This window comes from Streptopelia decaocto (genome assembly GCF_964273445.1).
Source record: "Streptopelia decaocto genome assembly, chromosome: 2".
In the NCBI taxonomy this organism is placed as follows: domain Eukaryota; kingdom Metazoa; phylum Chordata; class Aves; order Columbiformes; family Columbidae; genus Streptopelia; species Streptopelia decaocto.
In genome coordinates, this window is record NC_138655.1 from 161129152 (window position 1) to 161149764 (window position 20613).

Here is a 20613-nt window from a genome sequence, read left to right on the forward strand (position 1 = left end):
ATACCTTTAATCTTACACTTTTGCAGCCTGTGTAAAGGGGAATCCGCTGCAATTCCAGCCGGGAAAACAGCCCGAGTGCGGCCGTCAGCGATGAGAAGCTGCAGGACCATCAGCTGGGAGCAGCTCTGCCCCAGGTCCAGTGACTGCAGAACAGAAAAAAACCACAAACCAGTGTTATATAAAGTCTGCCTTCCATTTTTTCCCCTCAAAAACTGCAAATTCACAGAGCCTGTTATGAAATGGGATCGGCAGGAAGAAAAACCTGTTGTTGGAAGTGATGGGGCTACTCAAGAAGCTCAACAGATGTGCCTGGGGGAACGAAGTGACTTCCAGAAGAAGCCAATTCTCAACCACAGGGCTACTGCCCACTTCTTCACCTGCACGAGTCCAACGAGGAATGATACATTATTTGGAAAATATAGGAGATGTGCCAGAATTTTCATGCAAATCGTAAGGCGGCAAAATGCCAACTGGATTTGCATTAATCCAGCATGCGGTGCTGTACAACGATGATATAAAGCAACCTGATACCAGTGCAAGTTTCATGAAACTTTTTATTCAACAAGTATGATTCTGCCAAGATGATCAAATGAACAGCAAGGCATAAAAAACATGAAATAGTTAAGAGATTTTATTCTAATAGCTTTAATTACAGTGCTTGTTTGTCGAAATGAAAACTGAAAACAAGTATACAAAACAGTTGATTACTAATTGTGTATTGAAAGCAATAAAGGTTTCCACAACACTAAATAAACCAGTTCTGATAGTTCCTCGAGTTAAAGTTTAACAGCTCCAGCTTCTTCAGTGTTTATCAAAATACAAAAGAAAAAGTAAAGAGGTCTTTTTTTCTGATGGCAAATCTGAACCTTGCAGTATGAGGGATGCCAAGGGTTTTCACACATATACAGATATGGGATTGAACACTTCTAGAGTGGAATGACTCTCCAAACTCTCATGCTTTTTTTTTTCTAGACGCTATACATTGATGTTTGGTGTTTTTCATGGCAATTCTTACGTTAAGTACAGTACTTTCTACCTATAGAGCTTAGGACTAGTACAGGCTGTGCTTTCTGTGGAAAGGTTTGCCTTCTGGAGTGGTTTACACACAAGGAAAGTACAAAACACTTTTGACAAATATGACAGGCTAAAAATGTCGACTTCTGGAAATTATTCAAGTTCCATGAAAGTGATAAATCTCACCTGAACCAAAAGTCAGATGTTTAGCATGAGTCTGCAAGCTCATCTAAACCAGGTCCGACATCTCTTTTAACGAGTATGAACAAATATGAGCACGTACTATGAGCTACAGAAAAAGCCAGAGATCTATTAGTTCCAATCTGTTCTTTAACCAGATGAAGCTAATTGGGTGTCGATCATTGCTTCACCGTGTCAAAAAGAATCAAGAGTCACCACGATAGAGCTAGAACAGCAGAAGCTATGTCAAACGTTTGTGTGCTGAAGTGTTTTTACTTTTCCTTGACTATTTAAAAAAATACAGAATTCAGGTTAAAAACCAACCACCAAAAATGGATCTCACAGACCTCACAACCCAACCAAGATCGTATTCAGCTCTACTGCGCAAGGACCTTATGTTAACCCACTTCAATCCCTTCCAAGTACTAAACAGTGAGTTGATTCTTTACAATAAAAAAAGCTGAGTAATATTGCATAGGAGTACCAGAAACTGCCTCATTGGAAACGAAAACTATTTACATTAAATAAGAAACCTAACTGTTTTCAGGCTTGTATTTGCCACATTTACAGCATGATGCAATATATACTGTGACAAAAAAGAAATGAAAACAGCTTCCGGCACTCAATACCACAAAGTAGCACAGTTTGCCACATTAGAGTAAAGCGAAGGGCGAATAAGAGGAAATAAGAGGGAAGGGTGGAAAAAGAGGGAAGAGGAAGGTTTTTACGGTTTCATTTCTGGTTTCGGAGCTGATTGGACAACCAGTCCAGTCCTTCATAGAGACCATCTCCGCTAGTGGCACAGGTTGCCTGGATATACCAGTTCCTGTGACGAAGAGAATGCAGTCCGAGTTTGTCTGTGATTTCTGCTGCATTCATCGCGTTCGGCAGGTCCTGAGGGAAGGAAGAAGAGTCATTTTCTCCCCTAGTCACTGAGAAGAAGCTGTTTTGATCATCAGCTTTACAGCCATTCAAAGTTAAGAGCCCTTGGAGCTTCTCTTTGTGAAAAGCTCAGTGGATTACTTCCATATTCAAGCTATTTCCCCTGTACAGACAGAAGCCCCAAAGGTTTAACACCACAATCAAAAGCACATATTACGGAATATTTCTCTTCAGAAAACAGAAACGAGACGGCTGACATTTGGATCAAGTCATCAACCCCCTCAGCGATCACTTAAAATTGCATACAATTCGAGGGCCGTTTCATTCACTTTCCACTCTGGAAACATTTTCTGCAACTGTAGTTATGATTTAAGCTCAACTTTTATCACAAACTCGTACTTGCCTCAGTACTGTTTCTATTTATAGTCCCCCTTTCTTGCTCCTAGGCAAGGCTTATGGCCGCTTTAACGTTCACAACTGAGCCTATGCAATCAAGAAGCAGGATGCTATTCCTTCTGTAAGTTTATTAATCATATTTAAGACCTTCAACATTTGGGTTTAAGCTACCAAGGCCTTTACAAACAACAGAAGGCAGAAGTCTGGGTTGCTCTGTGGCCTGGAAGAGTCCAGTTCAACTCAAATATATTAAGTCAGTCCAGTGCTTCCACTAACACCAGTAGTGCCCTCAAACACTAAGGGGAGAATTGAAGGATGCTCTGGAATTCTGGCTTTCCTCTCTGTTTAGGGGAAGCTTGGGCAGGTGCTGTACTTAAGCCAAGCCAGCTTTAAAAATCAAACGAGTAGAATTCTTCCCTAAAACTGAAAACACAAGAATTTCTCTTAGTCAAGAGTGTTCAGATGGATGCTCTTTTCAGATGAGAAGAGGGTAGTTTAGTCTATGGGTTTGCCCTATTCAACAAAACTGAATGGACATTTAGTGAGAACTTATCGATTATTACACTGAAAAACATCAAGTTCAATGTATGTTTCCAAGAATTCTTAGAGAAAAACATCTTTCCTGGGCATACCTGTTTGTTAGCAAACACTAATAAAACGGCATCTCTAAGCTCATCTTCTGCCAACATTCGCATGAGCTCTTCTCTGGCCTCATTCACTCGTTCTCTGTCATTGCTGTCAACCACAAAAATCAGACCTAGAAAGAAGCAAACAATGCGAATAAGCACATAACTAAGTTATTTACACATGATACCTACATCTGGAGGTCAGAATGATTCAGTATAGATCAGAAAAATACAGGTTTTTTTATTACTGTAATTCCGTGTCTGAGAGAAAGCCTGCTTTTGCTGAGAACTGGCAAAAATTAGTGTTCATGGGTGTTTTTGGAACTTGTGCACTTCATTTACATAACCACTATTATCCAGTGAGTAGCGACTCTTGAAATCCTGTGACAAGACTCAAATGCACACACATACGTTCTACAGGCACAGAAGGGGAAGAACTGACAAGTCCCAAGTTCACAGGGCTGCTGGAGTTTGTAGTAAAGGCTCTGAAGCAAAGACAGAGAGCTGTGGCACTCAAAGAAAAATCCAAATTCCAAGCTGGCTCTGAGTCAGATGGACAAGGAAGACTGGTTTCTAGATTTCTTCCCACCCCTCTTTGAACCTGCACTAGCTTAGTAGAAGAGCATACAAACACACCCTCTTATAATAATAAATATTTCCCTCCCCCTCTCAAGAAACTCACAGTATTATCACAGAAATGATGTTAAAAAAACCCTATTTTGATTCTGGAAAGCTGCAATTTAACATTCATACTGACCTTGTGTGTTCTGGAAATAATGGCGCCAGAGTGGTCTGATCTTATCCTGACCGCCTACATCCCAGACTGTGAAGCTAATGTTCTTATACTCTACTGTTTCCACGTTGAAACCTAAAATAGAAATTGTGGCAAAAATCTCAGTTAAACACAGTTGGCCCTGGACTTATTATATTTACCAAGTCACACTCAGAATGTCATCATTAAAAAAGTTGTCTTAAAATATAGATATATAATGAAGCCCTCAAAGCAGACAAATGCGGGTTTTCTGGAACTCCTCCTCCCACCACCACTCCCACCCCAGTCAAATTAATGATCAAGAGCTGTAATTTCTACTTACCACATCATGACAAAAAATCTTGGGTTTTAAGGACTGCAAATAAAATAAAGGATCTCTCTGATCACACAGCTCTTACACTTACCCTCCAAAAAAGGTGTCACCCTCTGCTTCTCAGTCTAATTTACCTGATGTCACAAGATGCTTAGGAGGGCAGACTGCCCTTCTGTAGCCCGTAAAGGGCTGTTCTACAAATGACTGAAGAGGGATGGAGTGACAAACCAGAATCATGTAATCTCCTCCCCTGCTGGAACATTTGGCTGTGCCATCCTCATACCACGGGTTTCAGCCAGTGTTTGTTCTGACGGTCAAGTCAGAGCACAGCACTAAGTCACTTAAATCAACAGAGCGGCAGCTGAGATAAGACACAAACAATAAGACTCATATCGCAAAGCAAGCAGTTATATAAATGTAAAAAAATCTTACCTATAGTAGGAATAGTAGTTACTATTTCACCAAGTTTAAGTTTGTACAAAATAGTGGTCTTTCCTGCAGCATCCAGACCAACCATTAGAATACGCATTTCTTTTTTGCCAAAAAGGCCTTTGAAGAGGTTAGCAAAAATATTTCCCATGCCTGAGATTTGTCCTCACTGGCCAGTGAAGTCTAGAAGAAAAAGATCAGAGCATCTCTCATGAGTTACAAAGGCTGTGTTCTGACCAAGGCATAATCAACCACCAAAAAATGTATGAGATAATATGAATTCTTCACAGACACACCAGCCATCACCATACATTATTTTTCTCCATACCCAAGTAATATAAAGATGAACATATTTGCCCAAATTACTCCTTATTAAAAAAAATACTCTGAGTGTTTTAAATCTTTCAAATATTCTTGCAGAGATTTGAGTAGTAAATACTGTTCTCGAACTTTTGTCTGTAAAACTCATGGTTTGCTTTCAATGCAACTCATCACTTTAGGTACTTTGTCCCCCATTTTTATGGGATAATTTATCTGCAGCCTAAAGTGTCACCATAAAACACACTTCTTCTAATTAACCTGCAGTTAAAAAATGTTTTAAATGTGTGCTCATGTCTTTGATGCTTAGCACACCAATAGCTGGTCCTTTTTCTACGAAGGAAACTCAGAATACAGTTTGGATTCTTTCCTACTCAAAACAGTTTCCTTCCTCTCAAAGCCCAAGGAAACAGCCTGCAAACACAACATAAAGACAAAGCAGTATTACTTTTGTTAACACTGGAGGAAGTAAATCCATAGTTACTGAAATTTAACCATCGAAAATTAATAGCCACATTAAAGGAGGGAGGTTTAGAAACTAATGTTTCTTCCTTCACTGCGAACACTTCTGCTTGGGCACTTACAAGTGATTAACATCATCAGGAGGTTCCTGTTTAGGAACTGGAGAAACTGCCTCTCCAGCCCTCAGACACTCCCTGTGTCCTTAGGACGGGATCCACCCCACCACAAATTCCACATATTTTCCCCGCTTTCCAAATTTATTACTACAAAGTTTACAGCAAGTTTGAAATCACCAAGAGAACTATTATTCTGCTCACATAAGGCACGAAAAAAGCAGCCTGAGAGCTTTACAGCGAGATGTAAGATGAGGATATTACACAGCGACAGCAACAATTCACACCTTTGTCTAAAAACTCTCAGATGTCAGTTTAAAGAGACTGAGTCCAACTGAAAATTCAAGCTTAAGACAGTAGGTAACATTCAAAGGATGGGTTTCCTGTAAACCCAGTCACACAATTTAAAGCGCAATATGAAGCTTGAATCATCTCTTGAAGATATTGTGTATTTCGTGATGAAGCTGTGTGCTTGAAGCAAAAACCTCACTGTAAACAGACTTCACAGAATATTTATTTATGTTCATGAAAACAAGCTTTGAACTGAAAAGCACAGCACAGAACAAAACTTAGCTCTGTGCCTGGGACATATGAAGCCTGGATTCCTCACTCCACGCTGGGAAAGGTCTAAGCAGTTCTGCCCTTTCAGGAAGCTTTGCTGGATGCAATTTTTAACCCAAAAGTTAAGCACTGTAACATTAACGAGGTCACATGTCTCAGCACAAGCAGCTCCCAGTGAAGTTCAGAGTCCACTCCAGAGTTCTCAATGACATCACTCACCCCTTGCTGGAGTAACTCGAGTCAAAGATTCATTTATTTTATATCATAGAAGCGCAACACGATCAAAACTTTAAAACTAAGGTCTTCTATAAGCCAGACAGGGTGGCCTGTGGATTAAAACCAAACGGAAGGCCTGAAAGTTTTATTATCCCACCGTTTCCTTCATATTTCTGGAACACAACCATGAATATTCAATTCCCACTTGAATATATGAAAGCTGTATAAACAGGAAGGTTAATTAGGAAGTAGAGAAAACAGTTTTTGCTGAAGTCCCTGTTTATCCAAATCGCTCACACAGCAGGAAATCTCACTCCCAGCCCACAGCAGCAGCTCTTACTGCACTGTAAAGTTTTCCTTTGTCCGCCTGCTCACGCTACCTCCATCTCCTTCATCTGAAAAGCAATAGGCAGGGTTGAACTGTAACCTTTTACCAGAGCTCTTGTAACCCTCCAAAGTAAATATAAACACTTTTGTAGCAAGAGAACCTTGCAAGCCCTGCAAAAGAATGCATTTCTTTTGTCTCTGCATGTTTATTATAAGTCATTAAATGCTTGGCTCAACAGCAGTAATCAGGTAACACAGCAAAATCTTAGCATTTACATCCACAACATCTTTCCACACCCTGAAGAAGTCGCAGTCTGCTTAGACTTAGCACTAACACTAGTGAATCCCAGTAGATCCTTGTTTTCCTGGCAGCTATTTCCAGCTCAAGTTTGCCCTCCACCACCGAAGCTGCTTTTTTACCACCTATCCTGCCTACTTTTTTTCTTTCCACTATCCAAACCACTTCTGTAACTTATTTGGTACTTCAAGGTAGGTGAAACCGCAGAAAGTCCAATTTATTTTTATAGGCAGTGTAGTACACAGTCCATCCCTGCAAGACAAGTGTGTTTAGACACTGAGTAGAAAATAGTGAAATCATTGCTGTTTAAAAGAAAAATACTTGGAGAAACCCATCTGCAGAACTCCCACAACTGCTGTGGTCCCACCAGCGACTTGTTGGATGCTTCTGGGGCGAAAGATAACGTCTGTGTCTTCACTATCAGCCTGACAATCCTCTGACCAGCAGCTAAAATCATGGTCATCTATGCCCACAGAAATAATACTCCCATGGTTTTGTACATTACACTCCTCTCCCTGCATCATCCCTGACAGTATTTCATTGATTTCTATTACCTAAGCAAAAGCACCTTCCTCAGCATCATTAAAATCCTCAACCAAATCCTCATCACAACTGTGAGCGGCCATCAGGCCTCTGATTTTTTAGACCATTTGTGCTGTTGAGCAGTGGAGACACCACCACAGCAGAAACTGCTCCGATGGTTTTGAGCTGCTTCCCGGGACTTCGCCGCCACCCATTAATACAGCTCAGCTGAGGGATCACGCGACGATTTCCACCGTACCTCAGAGCTGAATCTGCTTATTGTAATTCTCATTGCAGTCTATTAGTTGGATCATGAGAACTAATATACACAGTCTGAAAATACGAGGAAATTTAAGACCATGCACTCGCCTCACTCTTCAGGCAACTTCGACTTTTGCAATCTATATCAAGACTTGCCAATATATTGCCTATATTCAATACTAAAGCTTAGCTTTCTCTTTTCCTCGATTTAAATGCTGTCAGGAATTGCTATACTGATCATTTTAGAAGCACAAGTTCAACAAAATGCCTGAAAACATAAAAGACTATGGCTCATGAGCTGCTTGTAGTACTTCAACACATCTTCAAAAGAGGTATCTATCAGGCTAAGTAGGAAGATTTGTGGATGAAAAAGAACAATTTGAATAAACAGCACCGACTATTTTTGCAGAGTGTAGTGTGAATATTCCCTCAGTGCAATTTCAGCTTCCAGAAATGGAAACTCACCACCTCTCACCAAACCCAGAGCACCCTGAAATTGAACTTTCTGTATGACTCTTGGTTCTCCCTGCCCACCTGACCGTAGTTTACTCCACCTCAAGATCCTCACAGGAGTAAAAACCTGTTCAGCAGGTTCAGGTAAGATATAATGTGCCATTGGTAAACAGTGAGAAGGACATTCACTGGATAAAACTGCAGTTTTCTTTCAGGAAAAAAGGTATTTTCAACAGCCTGGTTTTTAGTGATCCATTTAGAATTAAAAGAACAAGCAGCTTTTTTCAAACAGGCTCAGTGTAATGAGTTAAAAATGAATTTCTACAATAGTGGGCAGGCTGGTGTCTTGTTAAAGCAATATGGCCCATGAGGAATAACTAGAATTTGCTTTTATTAATTGTAAGTGGTTAGAATCAAAGCTCTGGGGAGTATCTCAAGGCCAAAGATCATTCAACACTTAATCTTCTGCAGTATTTTGCATTTAACTGTACGTTAATGCATTTTAATGTAGTTTTATCCAGGCTTGTTTATCTTGAGAAGTCAAATACACTTCTTGGCCTCCACATTTCTTGGATAAGCTATTAACAAGCCATCCTACAGAAGTATGGCCACAAGGTTATGTAGTATGTAAAGAAGGTATAGCTACATCTTCAACTCTCTGCATAATCTTTATTTTGAACCTCTGGTAAAGTTCTTTTTGACTACATAGAGATGAAACTTCACTGAGCTGGGGCAAAACACTATGGTTTCTTTCAGCTTTACACCATTTCTTTAAATATATCATAGGAGACAAAAATCAGAGGCTGAGGCCCAGAATGCTATATATTATTGAGTCAAATTATGCCAGCAGTATAGAAATACATTTATTTCACTTACCACATAAGGCTCCCAAAGTGAAAAAGCAGCGATCAAAACTTTTCAAGTGGTGTAACAAAAGTTGCTGGGCACAATAATTTTGGCAATCTGTTCACTGCAGCCAAAAAGTACCAGCAGCAATGAAGATCAAGCAAGAAAAGCTTAATTCTTGTCCCTTCTCTGCACAGCACACTGAGGTACACAGGGCATTTGCTTACATCTCTCTAGAATGTCCCACTTCGAGGAGAGGTGAACATGGTGCCACTACCAATGACATACTGCAGTAAAAATACTAATGCACAACGTTAAAACCCCTAACACAGTTGCAGGTTTACCAAAAAGCTTTTTTTGATTAACTGATTTACTACCAAAAGCAAATCTCTGTTTAAAGGAAAGTCTACTTGACATCAGCCTAAGCATTATATCCACCTCTAACACAATTGGAAAAACTGAAACCCATAATTACTAATCTGGTACTAACACATTAGTTTTGTCAGCCACGGGAGAACAAAATTGTTCAATTTTATATTCAATTTTATTATTATTCATTTGAAGCCTAGTCAGTTATCGTTAGTTGGGCCTGTATCATATTTTTATTTTATGGCATTCTAGAAAGTTTTAAATTAAAGTGTCAAGAGTCAAATATTCATACAAAAGATCAGCAAACCCACGTGAAAACAAGAGGTGAGAAAGCTTTTTTAAACAAAAAAAATCAAATTTAACATCTGTTCTTGGTGTCACATGCAAGAACAACTGGCAAATAATTTAAAGTGTAAATCTAACCTGGCAGCTTGTTCTTTACAATATAAAGTGTGATTGAAAAGAGAATGTGAGAAGGGATCCAACAGGAACAGAACACTGTTAAAATTTCGGATTAATGTGGGCCCACAGTATTTAACACCATCGCTCAGCACGCACAGTCAGTTAAGTACAGCTGCATTCTTATGAACTCATAGCAATTTCTTTATAAAGTGTTCTGTTACAGTGCAGTTTGAAAGACATTCTTGATCACAACACTTCTTTATATATAGCCAGGGTGGCCCAATACATGACTATTCCAGTACAGTTATATTAAACTATTTTTAGAAGTTGTTTACTGGCCTTCCACATCTGGTAACGGGAGTGAAATATGACAACATATCAACTCAAGCCCTTTAACTTCTGGGCCTTAACAGTGGAATTTAGCTTAAATAAATTTGATTTAAGTTACCTGAGACTTTAGACCATACTAACATCACTAGGTATAGACTACATGCAAAAATTAAGAGAAGTTAACGAGCAGGTTAGGTTCTTTCTTCAACAGAGAATTATCTTGGACATAAATATCATTGTAAAAGCCACCTCAGTCACCTCTTCATCAATGCTAAGTCTGAACTTCTTTATAGTTGTACCCACTGAAGTCAGGGGAGCATTAGCCGTGGAGATCAAAACCTCCCACTGCAACAATTTTCACATTGCAGGCTATTCTGCCAAGCATGAGATGGAAAAGGCACCCTAAATTATCATGACCTTGTTATTTGTCTTTTAGGGGAGGTTACAGGAAAGGTTCTGGCACTGAAGCATCATCTGAAATAGAAGTTAAAGATATGCAACCGTTGGATTTGGTCAAAGGCTTGCCGTGAGCAACCAAAAAGCACCCAGATGCACCACTGAGTGTTCAAGGCAGATGGAGGACAAGTTGACCGCAAGTGAGAAGCTTGGGGAAAGAAAATCCAACAAATATGGAGGTCAAGAAGTGTATTTGATTTGGTCCTTACGTAGCGTCTTCATTCAACCAAAGTAGGCTGAACATCTTGCTGTCTCTACACATTACCCAGACAGTGCATTTTTCATGTGCTGTAACATTCTCTTGAGAGCACGGTGCCCATATTGGCAGGAAAACAAGATGTTTCCACTTAAAAGATCAAAACAAGGGCAAAGGAGGGAAAATTTCCTTTGAGGTCATGCCTGTTTCTCAGACACAAGAACTCCTCACTCGTAAAACATTGATCCTAGTAAAAAAGTCACTAGCAAGCAAAGAGGGCAGGTTGCTTGACTTGATACTCAAAAAACCAAACCAGAGTTATTCCCTTATTCTCACCTTGAAGTAAGGGAAAGAAGCTATTTCTGTTTCACAGCAAAATCTCAAACGGTTTTACGCAGTTATACACCACCTTGCATAATTCAACAGCACGCAAACCCACACGTAGGAAAACCACATCTGGTCTGCAAAATATTTTATTTAAAGGATAGGCTGACAGGTAGAAAAATACAGGAGGAGTCATTGTTCATGCTTTTAGATAAATCACATCCATCACCTCCCTGCAGGCTGCCTGTAGCTGCTCAGGAAATAAAAGTGGTGCCAACAATGTAGCCGTGACACCCAAGTTTTGTCCGTGACTTCATATCCACCTGTTAAACGGGGCACACTGCTGTGAGAACCGGTTATTACAAAGTGTTTCTTTTCATGCAAGCTTTGCACAGTTTTTTGAAGCTTGATTTCAAAATCTTCAATTTTGAGCCAAATATCCTGTTATTCATTCCCAGTAACTGGGCAGTAAGTCAACATTGACACTCATATTAGAAATGGCAAGAACTCACATGAGAGCTTCGATAACGCAATTGGCTTTTAGTTTGGGGAAAATGTCAAAGCAGAGCCCACGCAGCTGGTTGTGAGGTATGAGATCCGCATATGGATAAGAGCTATATTAGACATGAGAGTTTTATTAGAATTGAAACATCAGCAGAAGTAGTACCACAGTCCTTCAATGTTTGCGTGTGTTAGAAACAAGAAATAAAATTGGATACTCATGAGCAGAAAGAAAAAAACCCGCTGAATAACACAGAAAAACAGCTGCTGTAGTAGGAAGCTGATTATAAACTTCTTTACTCATCAGTTCAAGAAAGGGAATAATGGCTGAGGACAGTCTTAGCTCTAGCACAAGCTCTCCAGTAGAAAAACTTTCAAGAGATTTCTAAAAAAGAATAAAAACTACTCCTTTCCAGAAAAAGTTCAGTTATGTTCACTACATTTATCCACTGTAAGGCAATCTAGATGTTTGTGAAAGCTGTTGAGATCTGTAAAAATTCTCTGCAGCTTTTATTTCTAAAGCAATCTTTTAGATTCAAATAAAGGTGGTTCTTTAAATTTAACCACTGCAAATTCTGCTGTAATCTTGTGTTATAAGCTTTTCTTCCTTTCACCAATTAATGTAATCAATAGCTTATCTGATAATTGTGCCTCAGCAAGATGTGTGAATGCTACTGCTTAAAGCAAGCTTTCAGACAGGTGTAACTGGAGCACAATGCAATTTGGTGAATGGCAAGGACCAGAATCCAGCCCCCTACTCCCACACACACTTTCTTTGCCTTGAAAAGCTGTGACTAGTCCTGCCCCCGCCTTGGTCAGCATGACTAACACACAGGGACGGAACTACACGCACCCAGCAAAAACGCACCACTCCTGCCCAGTCCCTTTCCACATTCTGACTGTGTTTCACAATTAGGAAATCTTAAAAATTCAGCAAATGCCTCAGACCACTGAAGGACTGATTTACCTTCTGGTATTTGCATTTTAACATCATCCAGTGACTATTATGTGTATCACAAACTATCACAGCAGCAAAGGCCGGTCTGAATGGAGACGACATCTACTCGAACCATTTTCACTCCTGGAGCTCTACTGCAGTAGAAGCATCAATAAACTTGGCAAAGTAATTGAGTTTAAGAGGTTAAGTAAGGCGAGTTTCCTCACCCTTTCACCCAACGTAATTACTACAGCAGGGAAAGCAGCCCAACAGGGTTCTCCAGCACCGCAGACGTGTTCTTAATGTCATAAAGTCAGTGGCATCATACCAACCTCGTAAACTTTCCTTTTAGAAAATCCCCTTCTATATCTGTAAGACTGTGGGTACTTATACTGACAATATGATTATAAAACTCCTGAACAAAAGCCAAGTAGCAACCTTCTACTTCAGCTACAGTTCCTTTTTCCTGCAGAAGTGCTCCAAATCGGCAGCAAAAATAGTAATAACGATACTGCCAAATGACCTTGGACAATCCGACTCTGTTTCTTTGCCTGAAAAATAAGGTTAATAGAATATCCCGCAAAGGGGTGTTGTGAGCTCTGCTGCTCGCAAAACAAAGTTCAAAGTATTATACAAATAGCTGGCGTTTTAGTGATTGGCAAAGCTACATTTGAAAACAAGACCTCTGGATACGGCTCTAATCAACCTGTGGAATTTGGTTTGGCAAGAGCCGAGCAGCAAAGCAACAAGGTCAATGTCAAAAACAACATTTAGGCAGTTTTATGACCCACCAGAGTTTTAATTGTGCTCTGCCGGGGCGACAAAGGCAACCCCTCTGTTACAAGGTTCCCATAGCTGCCCTATCGCTTTATCAGGCAGAGGTTATCAGCCTGAAGTATCATGTTAACTGCTCACAGAGACGGGATATAGTATTTTCAGACAGAATATAATATCTTCCCGCCAGGAGCTGCTATGCCGAGGCAAACTGATCTCCTACAGCACCGAACCCAAGCCATGGATAGCAAAAACACAGATTGCTCCAGGCTGAAGCTCGACTCCTCACCATCAACCTCTGAGTCCACGAAAAAGGCCCAACTCAGCAGCCAAGGGCTTATAGGAAAATAACCTCTGTGCTATGAGTTCCATTCGAGCCTCATTCCCCTTCCCGTATTACCAGATGTCTGAGATCCGCAACGATTTTTTCCGGGGGAAGAGGAAAACGAGGAAACGCTTCTCCCTCCTCAGACCCGTTCAGGCCGGAATGAGCGAGTTTGGGGAAGGGACGAGCCCGTCCTGCCGCATCCCGCCCGGTTCCCCCGGTAGAGGGAGCGGTGCCGGGGCCTTGGAGCGGTTCCCCCTCCCGCCCACGCCTCCTCAGTTGGGAAACGAAAGAGCTTGGAAAGCAAAAGGACCCCCCCGGTGCAGCCGCCCAACCCCAAAGGCCTGAGGAGGGTGGATGGGGCCGGGCCCGGCCGGGCCGCTCCCCAAGGCCCGCGCTGAGGGCTCCTTCGTCCCTCTGGCTTCTCCCTCCCCTCAACAGCCACCGAGGGAAGGCGGCTGGAGGAAGAAAGTGAGGGGAAAAACAGCGAGCGGGCCCGCCCGCCGCCCCGTCCCCTCAGCGCCAAGGCCGCGGCGCCTCAGCCGCCGACCGCGGGGTGTGGGCGGGGGGGAGCAGCGAGGAAAGGATTGGGATGAAGGGAGCGGAGGTATCGGCGAACCCATCGGCGAACTCACCGGCGTCGGCTGCTGCTCCGGGGCAGTGTGTCCGGCTGTCTGTCCTCGGCGTGTCCCGCTCGGAGCCGCCTGCGCCTCTCGGCCGCTCTCCGCCCAGGCACACAAGATGGCGGCGCTCGGCGGCCACGTCAGTGCCAGCCCGCGCGCGGCACCACGGGAAACCGAGGAGGGCGGCAGGGGGCGGGGCGAGCGGGGCAGGGGGCGGGGCCACCGCGGGGAGCCGCAGCGCTGGCCCGGTATGGGGGCGGAGTCACGTCCCTTGACCACGCCCACTGCGTGACCACGCCCAGTGTGTGCCCACGCCCCGAGTTGCTCCTCCCGGGCTGCTCGTGACCGGATGCGGGGCGCGGGGGGGTGGGGTGCGGCGAGCAGCGTGCAGCGTTGGGCACCGAGCAACGGGAACCGGGCAACGGCGGGCACGGAGCAACGGGAGCCGTGCGACGGGAATCGTGCACGAGCAGCATGCAGCGATGGGCACCGAGCAACATGGGCACCATGCAACGAGCATTGCGCAATGATGGGCGCTGTGCAACGAGAACTGTGCAGTGATGGGTGCCGTGCAACAATGGGCACCGAACAACGATGGGCACCATGCAACTATGGGCACTGAGCAACGAGTGCCATGCAACAAGCACCGTGCCAACGATGGGCACCCAGCAGTGAGAACCATGCAACGAGAACCGTGCCAACAATGGGCAGCCAGCAATGAGAACCATGCAACAAGCACCGTGCCAACGATGGGCAGCCAGCAATGAGAACCATGCAACAATGAGCACTGTGCAACGATGGGCACTGTGCAATGTGAACCATGCAGTGATGGGCACCATGGAACAATGGGAACCGTGCAATGAGCACCAGGCAATGATGAGCGCCATGCAACAAGATCCATGCAGCGATAGGTCCTGTGCAACGATGGGCACCATGCAATGATGAGCACCGTGCAATGAGAACCGTGCACAGTGCAGCCTGTGTGCGGGGCTGTGCATCGCCCCGGGGGATGATGCAAGGTCCTGCACCTGGATCGGGGCAACCCCCACTATCAACACAGGCTGGGGGTGAAGGGATGGAGAGCAGTCCTGCGGAGAAGGATTTGGGGGTGCTGGTGGATGAAAGATTGGACATGAGCTGGCAATGTGCTCTTGCAGCCCAGAAGCCAATCGTACCCTGGGCTGCATCACCAAGAGAGTGGGCAGCAGGTTTGGGGGGGATTCTGCCCCTCTGCCCCGCTCTGGTGAGACCCCCCTGCAGTGCTGGTCCAGCTCTGGTTCCTCAGCACAGGACACACATGGAGCTGCTGGAGAGGGGCCAGAGGAGCCACAGGAATAATCCGAGGCTGGAACAGCTCTGCTGGGAGGACAGGCTGAGAGAGCTGGGGTGTTCAGCTGGAGAAGAGAAGCTCTGGGGAGACCTTATTGTGGCTTTTCTGTGCTTAAAAGGGCTGATCAGAAAGATGGGGACAGACTTTTGGGCAGGGTCTGTTGTGATAGTATAAGGGGTGATGGTTTAAACTAAAGGAGGGAGATTCAGCCCAGAAATTAGGAAGAAAGTGTTGCCCCTGAGGGTGGTGAGAGCCTGTCCCAGGTTGGCCAGAGAGGTGGTGGATGAACCATCCCTGGAGACATCCCAGGCCAGGCTGGATGGGGCTCTGAGCAACCTGAGCTGGTGAAGATGTCCCTGCTCATGGCAGGGGTGGCACTGGGTGAGCTTTGAAGGTTCCTTCCAACCCAAACCATTCTATGATTCTATGTGCACTGTGCAGCATTGTCCTGGGCCAGACTGGCCAAGGATCCACTCTGTGGTCTTGCATGTCCCATCATGGTCTGCAGTGTGCCAGTGATACCAAAAGCTGGAGTTATCTTGTTAAATGCAGGCCTGTGCTTCTCAATATCAGCACTATACATCCTGTGTGTGACTGTAATAGATTAGCATATGCATATGTCTTGGAGACAGATGGGACCTCTTAGAAATTGTGTATTTGTTGTTGTAATGTACTTCTCAGAAATTGTATGAATATTCACTCTTGTATATAACAAATATGCTTCTGGTCCTTGGTGTACATGTCAGGTGGAGAGATCCCCCGTGCACCCAGTGCTGCAATAAACTGACGTCGGCTTTCTAAACTATTGCTGTGTTTGTAGAGTTTTCTTGGTTACTGATTCGGTAACCCCAGCCTGCGTGGGAAGACGTATCTGCCTTGTGCGATGTGGTGTGTGCTCGTCTGACTGGGGCCTGTGTGTGCTGTGTTGCTCAAGATGCTGAGATGTTTGGGGCCTTGTGCTGAGGGATGTGCTTGTGCTGTAGAATCCATGAATCACAGAATCATTTTGGTTGGAAAAGACCCTCAAGACCATCGAGTCCAACCATAACCCAGCCCTGGCACTGCCCCATATCCCTGAGAACCTCATCTCCGTCTGTCCAACCCTCCAGGGATGGTGACTCCAGCACTGCCCTGGGCAGCCTGTTCCAATGCCCCACAGCCCTTTGAGGAAGAAATTGTTCCCCAGATCCAACCTCAACCTCCCCTGGCGCAACTTGAGGCCGTTTCTTTGTGTCCCTGTCTCCCCACAGCTCCTGTTCTCCAGCTGAACCCCCCAGGTCCCTCAGCCGCTCCCATCACACTTGTGCTCCAGCCCCTCACCAGCTCCGTTCCCTTCTCTCCACTCGCTCCAGCACCTCAAGGCCTTTCTTGGTGTGAGGGGCCCAAAACTGACCCCAGGATTCACGGTTTGTCCTCCCCAGGTCCCAGCACAGGGATGGTCACTGCCCTGGGCCTGCTGGCCACACCAGTGCTGGTACCAGCCAGGATGCTGGTGGCCTCTTGGCCACCTGGGCACACACTGGCTCATGTTCAGCCGCTGTCACCAACACCCCCAGGTCCTTTTGCACCGGGCAGCTTTCCAGCCACTCTTCCCTGAATGTATATATGTATATATCATACATTTGAAAGCTGCCAGTGTATCATGGGGTTCGCTCGCATCTGATGGTGCCTTTGTGTTCCCCACCCTCACACCTTCTCCATCCTCTAGTTATCTATGTATTTACTATATAGGCACAGAGAGTCAAAGAAAATCCTTCAGGCTCTTTTACCCCAAATAAAGCAGGACTGCATGGAGGGCTCCCTTTGCTGGGCAGCTCTCCTGCCACTTGAGTTCACTTTTGAGACAAAAAAGAGAGGATTTAGTAAAGTTTTCACCATTTCTGGTGCTGGAGAAGGCGAAACAGATAGAGAGGACCCATAGGATTGAGTGTACCAAGTGCCGCTCCGACCCTTCTGTGCCTCGGTTTCCCCATGCAGGGAAAAACGCTTTTATTTCTGTCTCCTTAATAATACACAGATATGGGAGGGAATAGGTGAACATGGAGCAATTTTTTTAATTCCCCATGGAAAGAAGAAAAAATCATGTTTCAAATGCTCAAAAGATCGGTGTAAAAGCAACTGTTCGTGCATATGCTCAATAAATTTAGGATTATTTCCTCTTGGTTTGGGATAACTTTAAGATAAATCAATGTAATGCGCTGTCCCAGGCTAAATACTAAATACTTCCTTTATTAAAGACAGGAAGAGGAGTTTTGAAAGACAGCAGGAAGCCCCAAAAACTGCTTATTTCTAGATTTCCTCCCGACGCTCATGGGACATTAATACCCTCAAGACCTCCCTCCCCCTGTCAAACGTGGCTGAAATCGCCCAGCAGCTGAAAACATTACGCAGAGGCAAGAGAAAGCAGAGGGACAGATGGACGTGAGCCCAAAAGCTTCTTTTCCTAAAAAATTGGGTCACGCTCAAGAGCGACGGCAACAACAGGGCTGAGAAACACCAGGAGGGAGCCTGGGCTGGAGACAAAATCTGCCCTGTGCTTCTTGCAGGGAGGCACCATCCCCATTCATGGGCTGGTATGTTGGTATGAGTTGCTATTATTATTATTATTATTATTATTATTATTATTATTATTATTATTATTATTATTATTATTTTACTTCAGGAACCACCTAAATTGCATTAAAATCTCCCCAGACAGTCAAAAAGCAGCCAAAGCAATGACAACCTAAGAAAGCCGTGGCAAAACACACCGACCTGTCTCAAACAGGGGATTTTGGGAAGAGAATGACTTGCGGTGAACAGATTGCTGCCCTCCTCGGTGTCCGGGCATGGACAACGACCACTGGGATCGCAGATGTCCCCATCCCTTCGGTGTGGGCTGTTTGTGCAGCCCGGATTTTGGGAAGCATTCGGGGCACGGCATCCTTCAGGACATGGTTTAAGAGAGTTGAAACCTAAAATGTAGAGTGGGATTTAATCATTTTGCATTTGCTTTGGGCTTTCTGGGGAATATCTGCCTCTGTTTTCGCTGTTTGGGGATGTTTTGGGGGAGCCCTGGGGCAGGAGCTGTGCTGGGAGGGCATGTTCTGCGTGTCCGTGTAGGGGTTGATATGGGGAAGCTGCTCTTGGGGCAACAGCAAAACCCTGTTACTGCATTTATCCCCCATCCCCAATCGGGGTTGATATGGGGAAGCTGCTCTCGAGGCGACCACAAAACCCCCTTAATGCATTTATCCCCCATCCCCAGTTGGGGTTGATACGGGGAAGCTGCTCCCCAGGCGATGACAAAACCCCATTAATGCATTTACCCCCATCCCCATTTGGGGTTGATATGGGGAAACTGCTCTCTGGGAGACAACATAACCCCATTAATGCATTTACCTCTCATCCCCATTTGGGGTTGATATGGAGAAGCTGCTCCCCAGGCAATGACGAAATCCCATTAATGCATTTACCCCCCATCCCCATTTGGGGTTGATATGGGGAAGCTGCTCTCTGGGAGACAACAAAACCCCATTAATGCATTTACTCCCCATCCCCATTTGGGGTTGATATGGGGAAGCTGCTCTCTGGGAGACAAAAAACCCCGTTAATGCATGTACCCCTCATCCCCATTTGGGGTTGATATGGGGAAGCTGCTCTCTGGGAGACAACAAAACCCCATGAATACATTTACCCCTCATCCCCATTTGGGGCCGATATGAGGAAGCTTCTCCCCAGGCGACAACAAAACCCCCTTAATGCATTTACCCCCATCCCCAAATCCCCTCCTGGCCACGGCTGAGCCGAGGAGCCGCTTGTTTTACAGCTCTCTCTCTGTGCCCAGACAGCGAACCAGATCAGGGCACAGCTCTGGGTTAAAAATAACCCTTTTCTCCTTTTTATTTCTCCTCTTTTTGCTCTATTTTTAACCTGTAGCAGTTCCTCACTTTAGGTCAGGGTGGGGAGAAGATGCTCATCCCACCATCCCATCGCCCCCAATCCAGCTGATGGAGGTGCCAGGTGGGGTGCAAAGTGAGTTATTTTATTATTATAACCTACAATATATCATCTATGATATATGATTCCATTATTAACATCTCGGCGGAGCCACCAGTCAACGCTGTGTGCGAGGAGCCGGTATAAATTTGGCCCCATTGCTTTGAGTCATTAGTGACGGCTCCTGTGACGCAAGACGAACACTTTGCTCATTAAATCATGACATTTATGGGAAGAAAAAGGCCTAATTTTTTTTGTTGTGGTTGTTATTTTTTGCAGCTGGAAGAGCCAACGTGTTGCTTGCTTTCTCTTTTCTGTGTAAAGCCGATGTGGGAGAAGGACTAAATGAGAAGGGATCCCTTGGGGCGTCTCGGCTCGGCTTCCAGGGCTGCAGAAAACCCTTCAGCTTTTTCTGGATGTTCCCTTTGGAACCAGAGAGTTTTCCTCCCCGCCGGGAGCCTCGCATGACAAATCCACCAGCTGAACTACACCCTGTTTTGCAAAAAAAAACCAACAAAAACCCAAGTGTTTGTGCAAGGCGATTTTCTGAGGTTATAAAAGTAGCAGCTGGAGTCACAAAGCACTTGCCCGAGTGATGCTTTTCCTTTTGCACCTGCCCCAGGGAAAAATACTGCAGGCTGGATTTACTCTGCAGTCCCCCAAAATAGTCTTTTTCCTCCAGTGTGGGCAAGTTGTCTTTATCGAGAAGATGCTGCTTCACAGAATCACAGAATCACAGAATGTCAGGGGTTGAAGGGCCCTGGAAAGCTCATCCAGTGCAATTCCCCCATGGAGCAGGAACACCCAGCTGAGGTTACACAGGAAGGTGTCCAGGCGGGTTGGAATGTCTGCAGAGAAGGAGACTCCACAACCTCCCTGGGCAGCCTGGGCCAGGCTCTGCCACCCTCACCATGAAGAAGTTTCTTCTCGTATTTATAAGTGGAACCTCCAGTTTGTACCCATTGCCCCGTTTCCTATCATTGGTTGTCACCGAGAAGAGCCTGGCTCCATCCTCCTGACACTCACCCTTTATATATCTGTAAACACTACTGAGGTCACCCCTCAGTCTCCTCTTGTCC

General features: G+C 44.7%; 1 protein-coding gene across 1 annotated transcript; it reads right to left on the reverse strand.

Moving 5' to 3' along the window:
- Positions 1–534: 534 nt before the first annotated feature.
- Positions 535–14385, reverse strand: ARF1 (ARF GTPase 1). Its single transcript, XM_082045997.1, has 5 exons — positions 14239–14385; positions 4616–4795; positions 3856–3966; positions 3105–3229; positions 535–2088 (listed from the first exon to the last, which is right to left on the reverse strand). The coding sequence occupies exons 2-5, from the start codon at positions 4761–4763 to the stop codon at positions 1927–1929; spliced, it is 546 nt and encodes a 181-aa protein (XP_081902123.1). The 5' UTR covers positions 4764–4795; positions 14239–14385; the 3' UTR covers positions 535–1926.
- Between the last annotated feature and the right edge of the window lie 6228 nt (positions 14386–20613).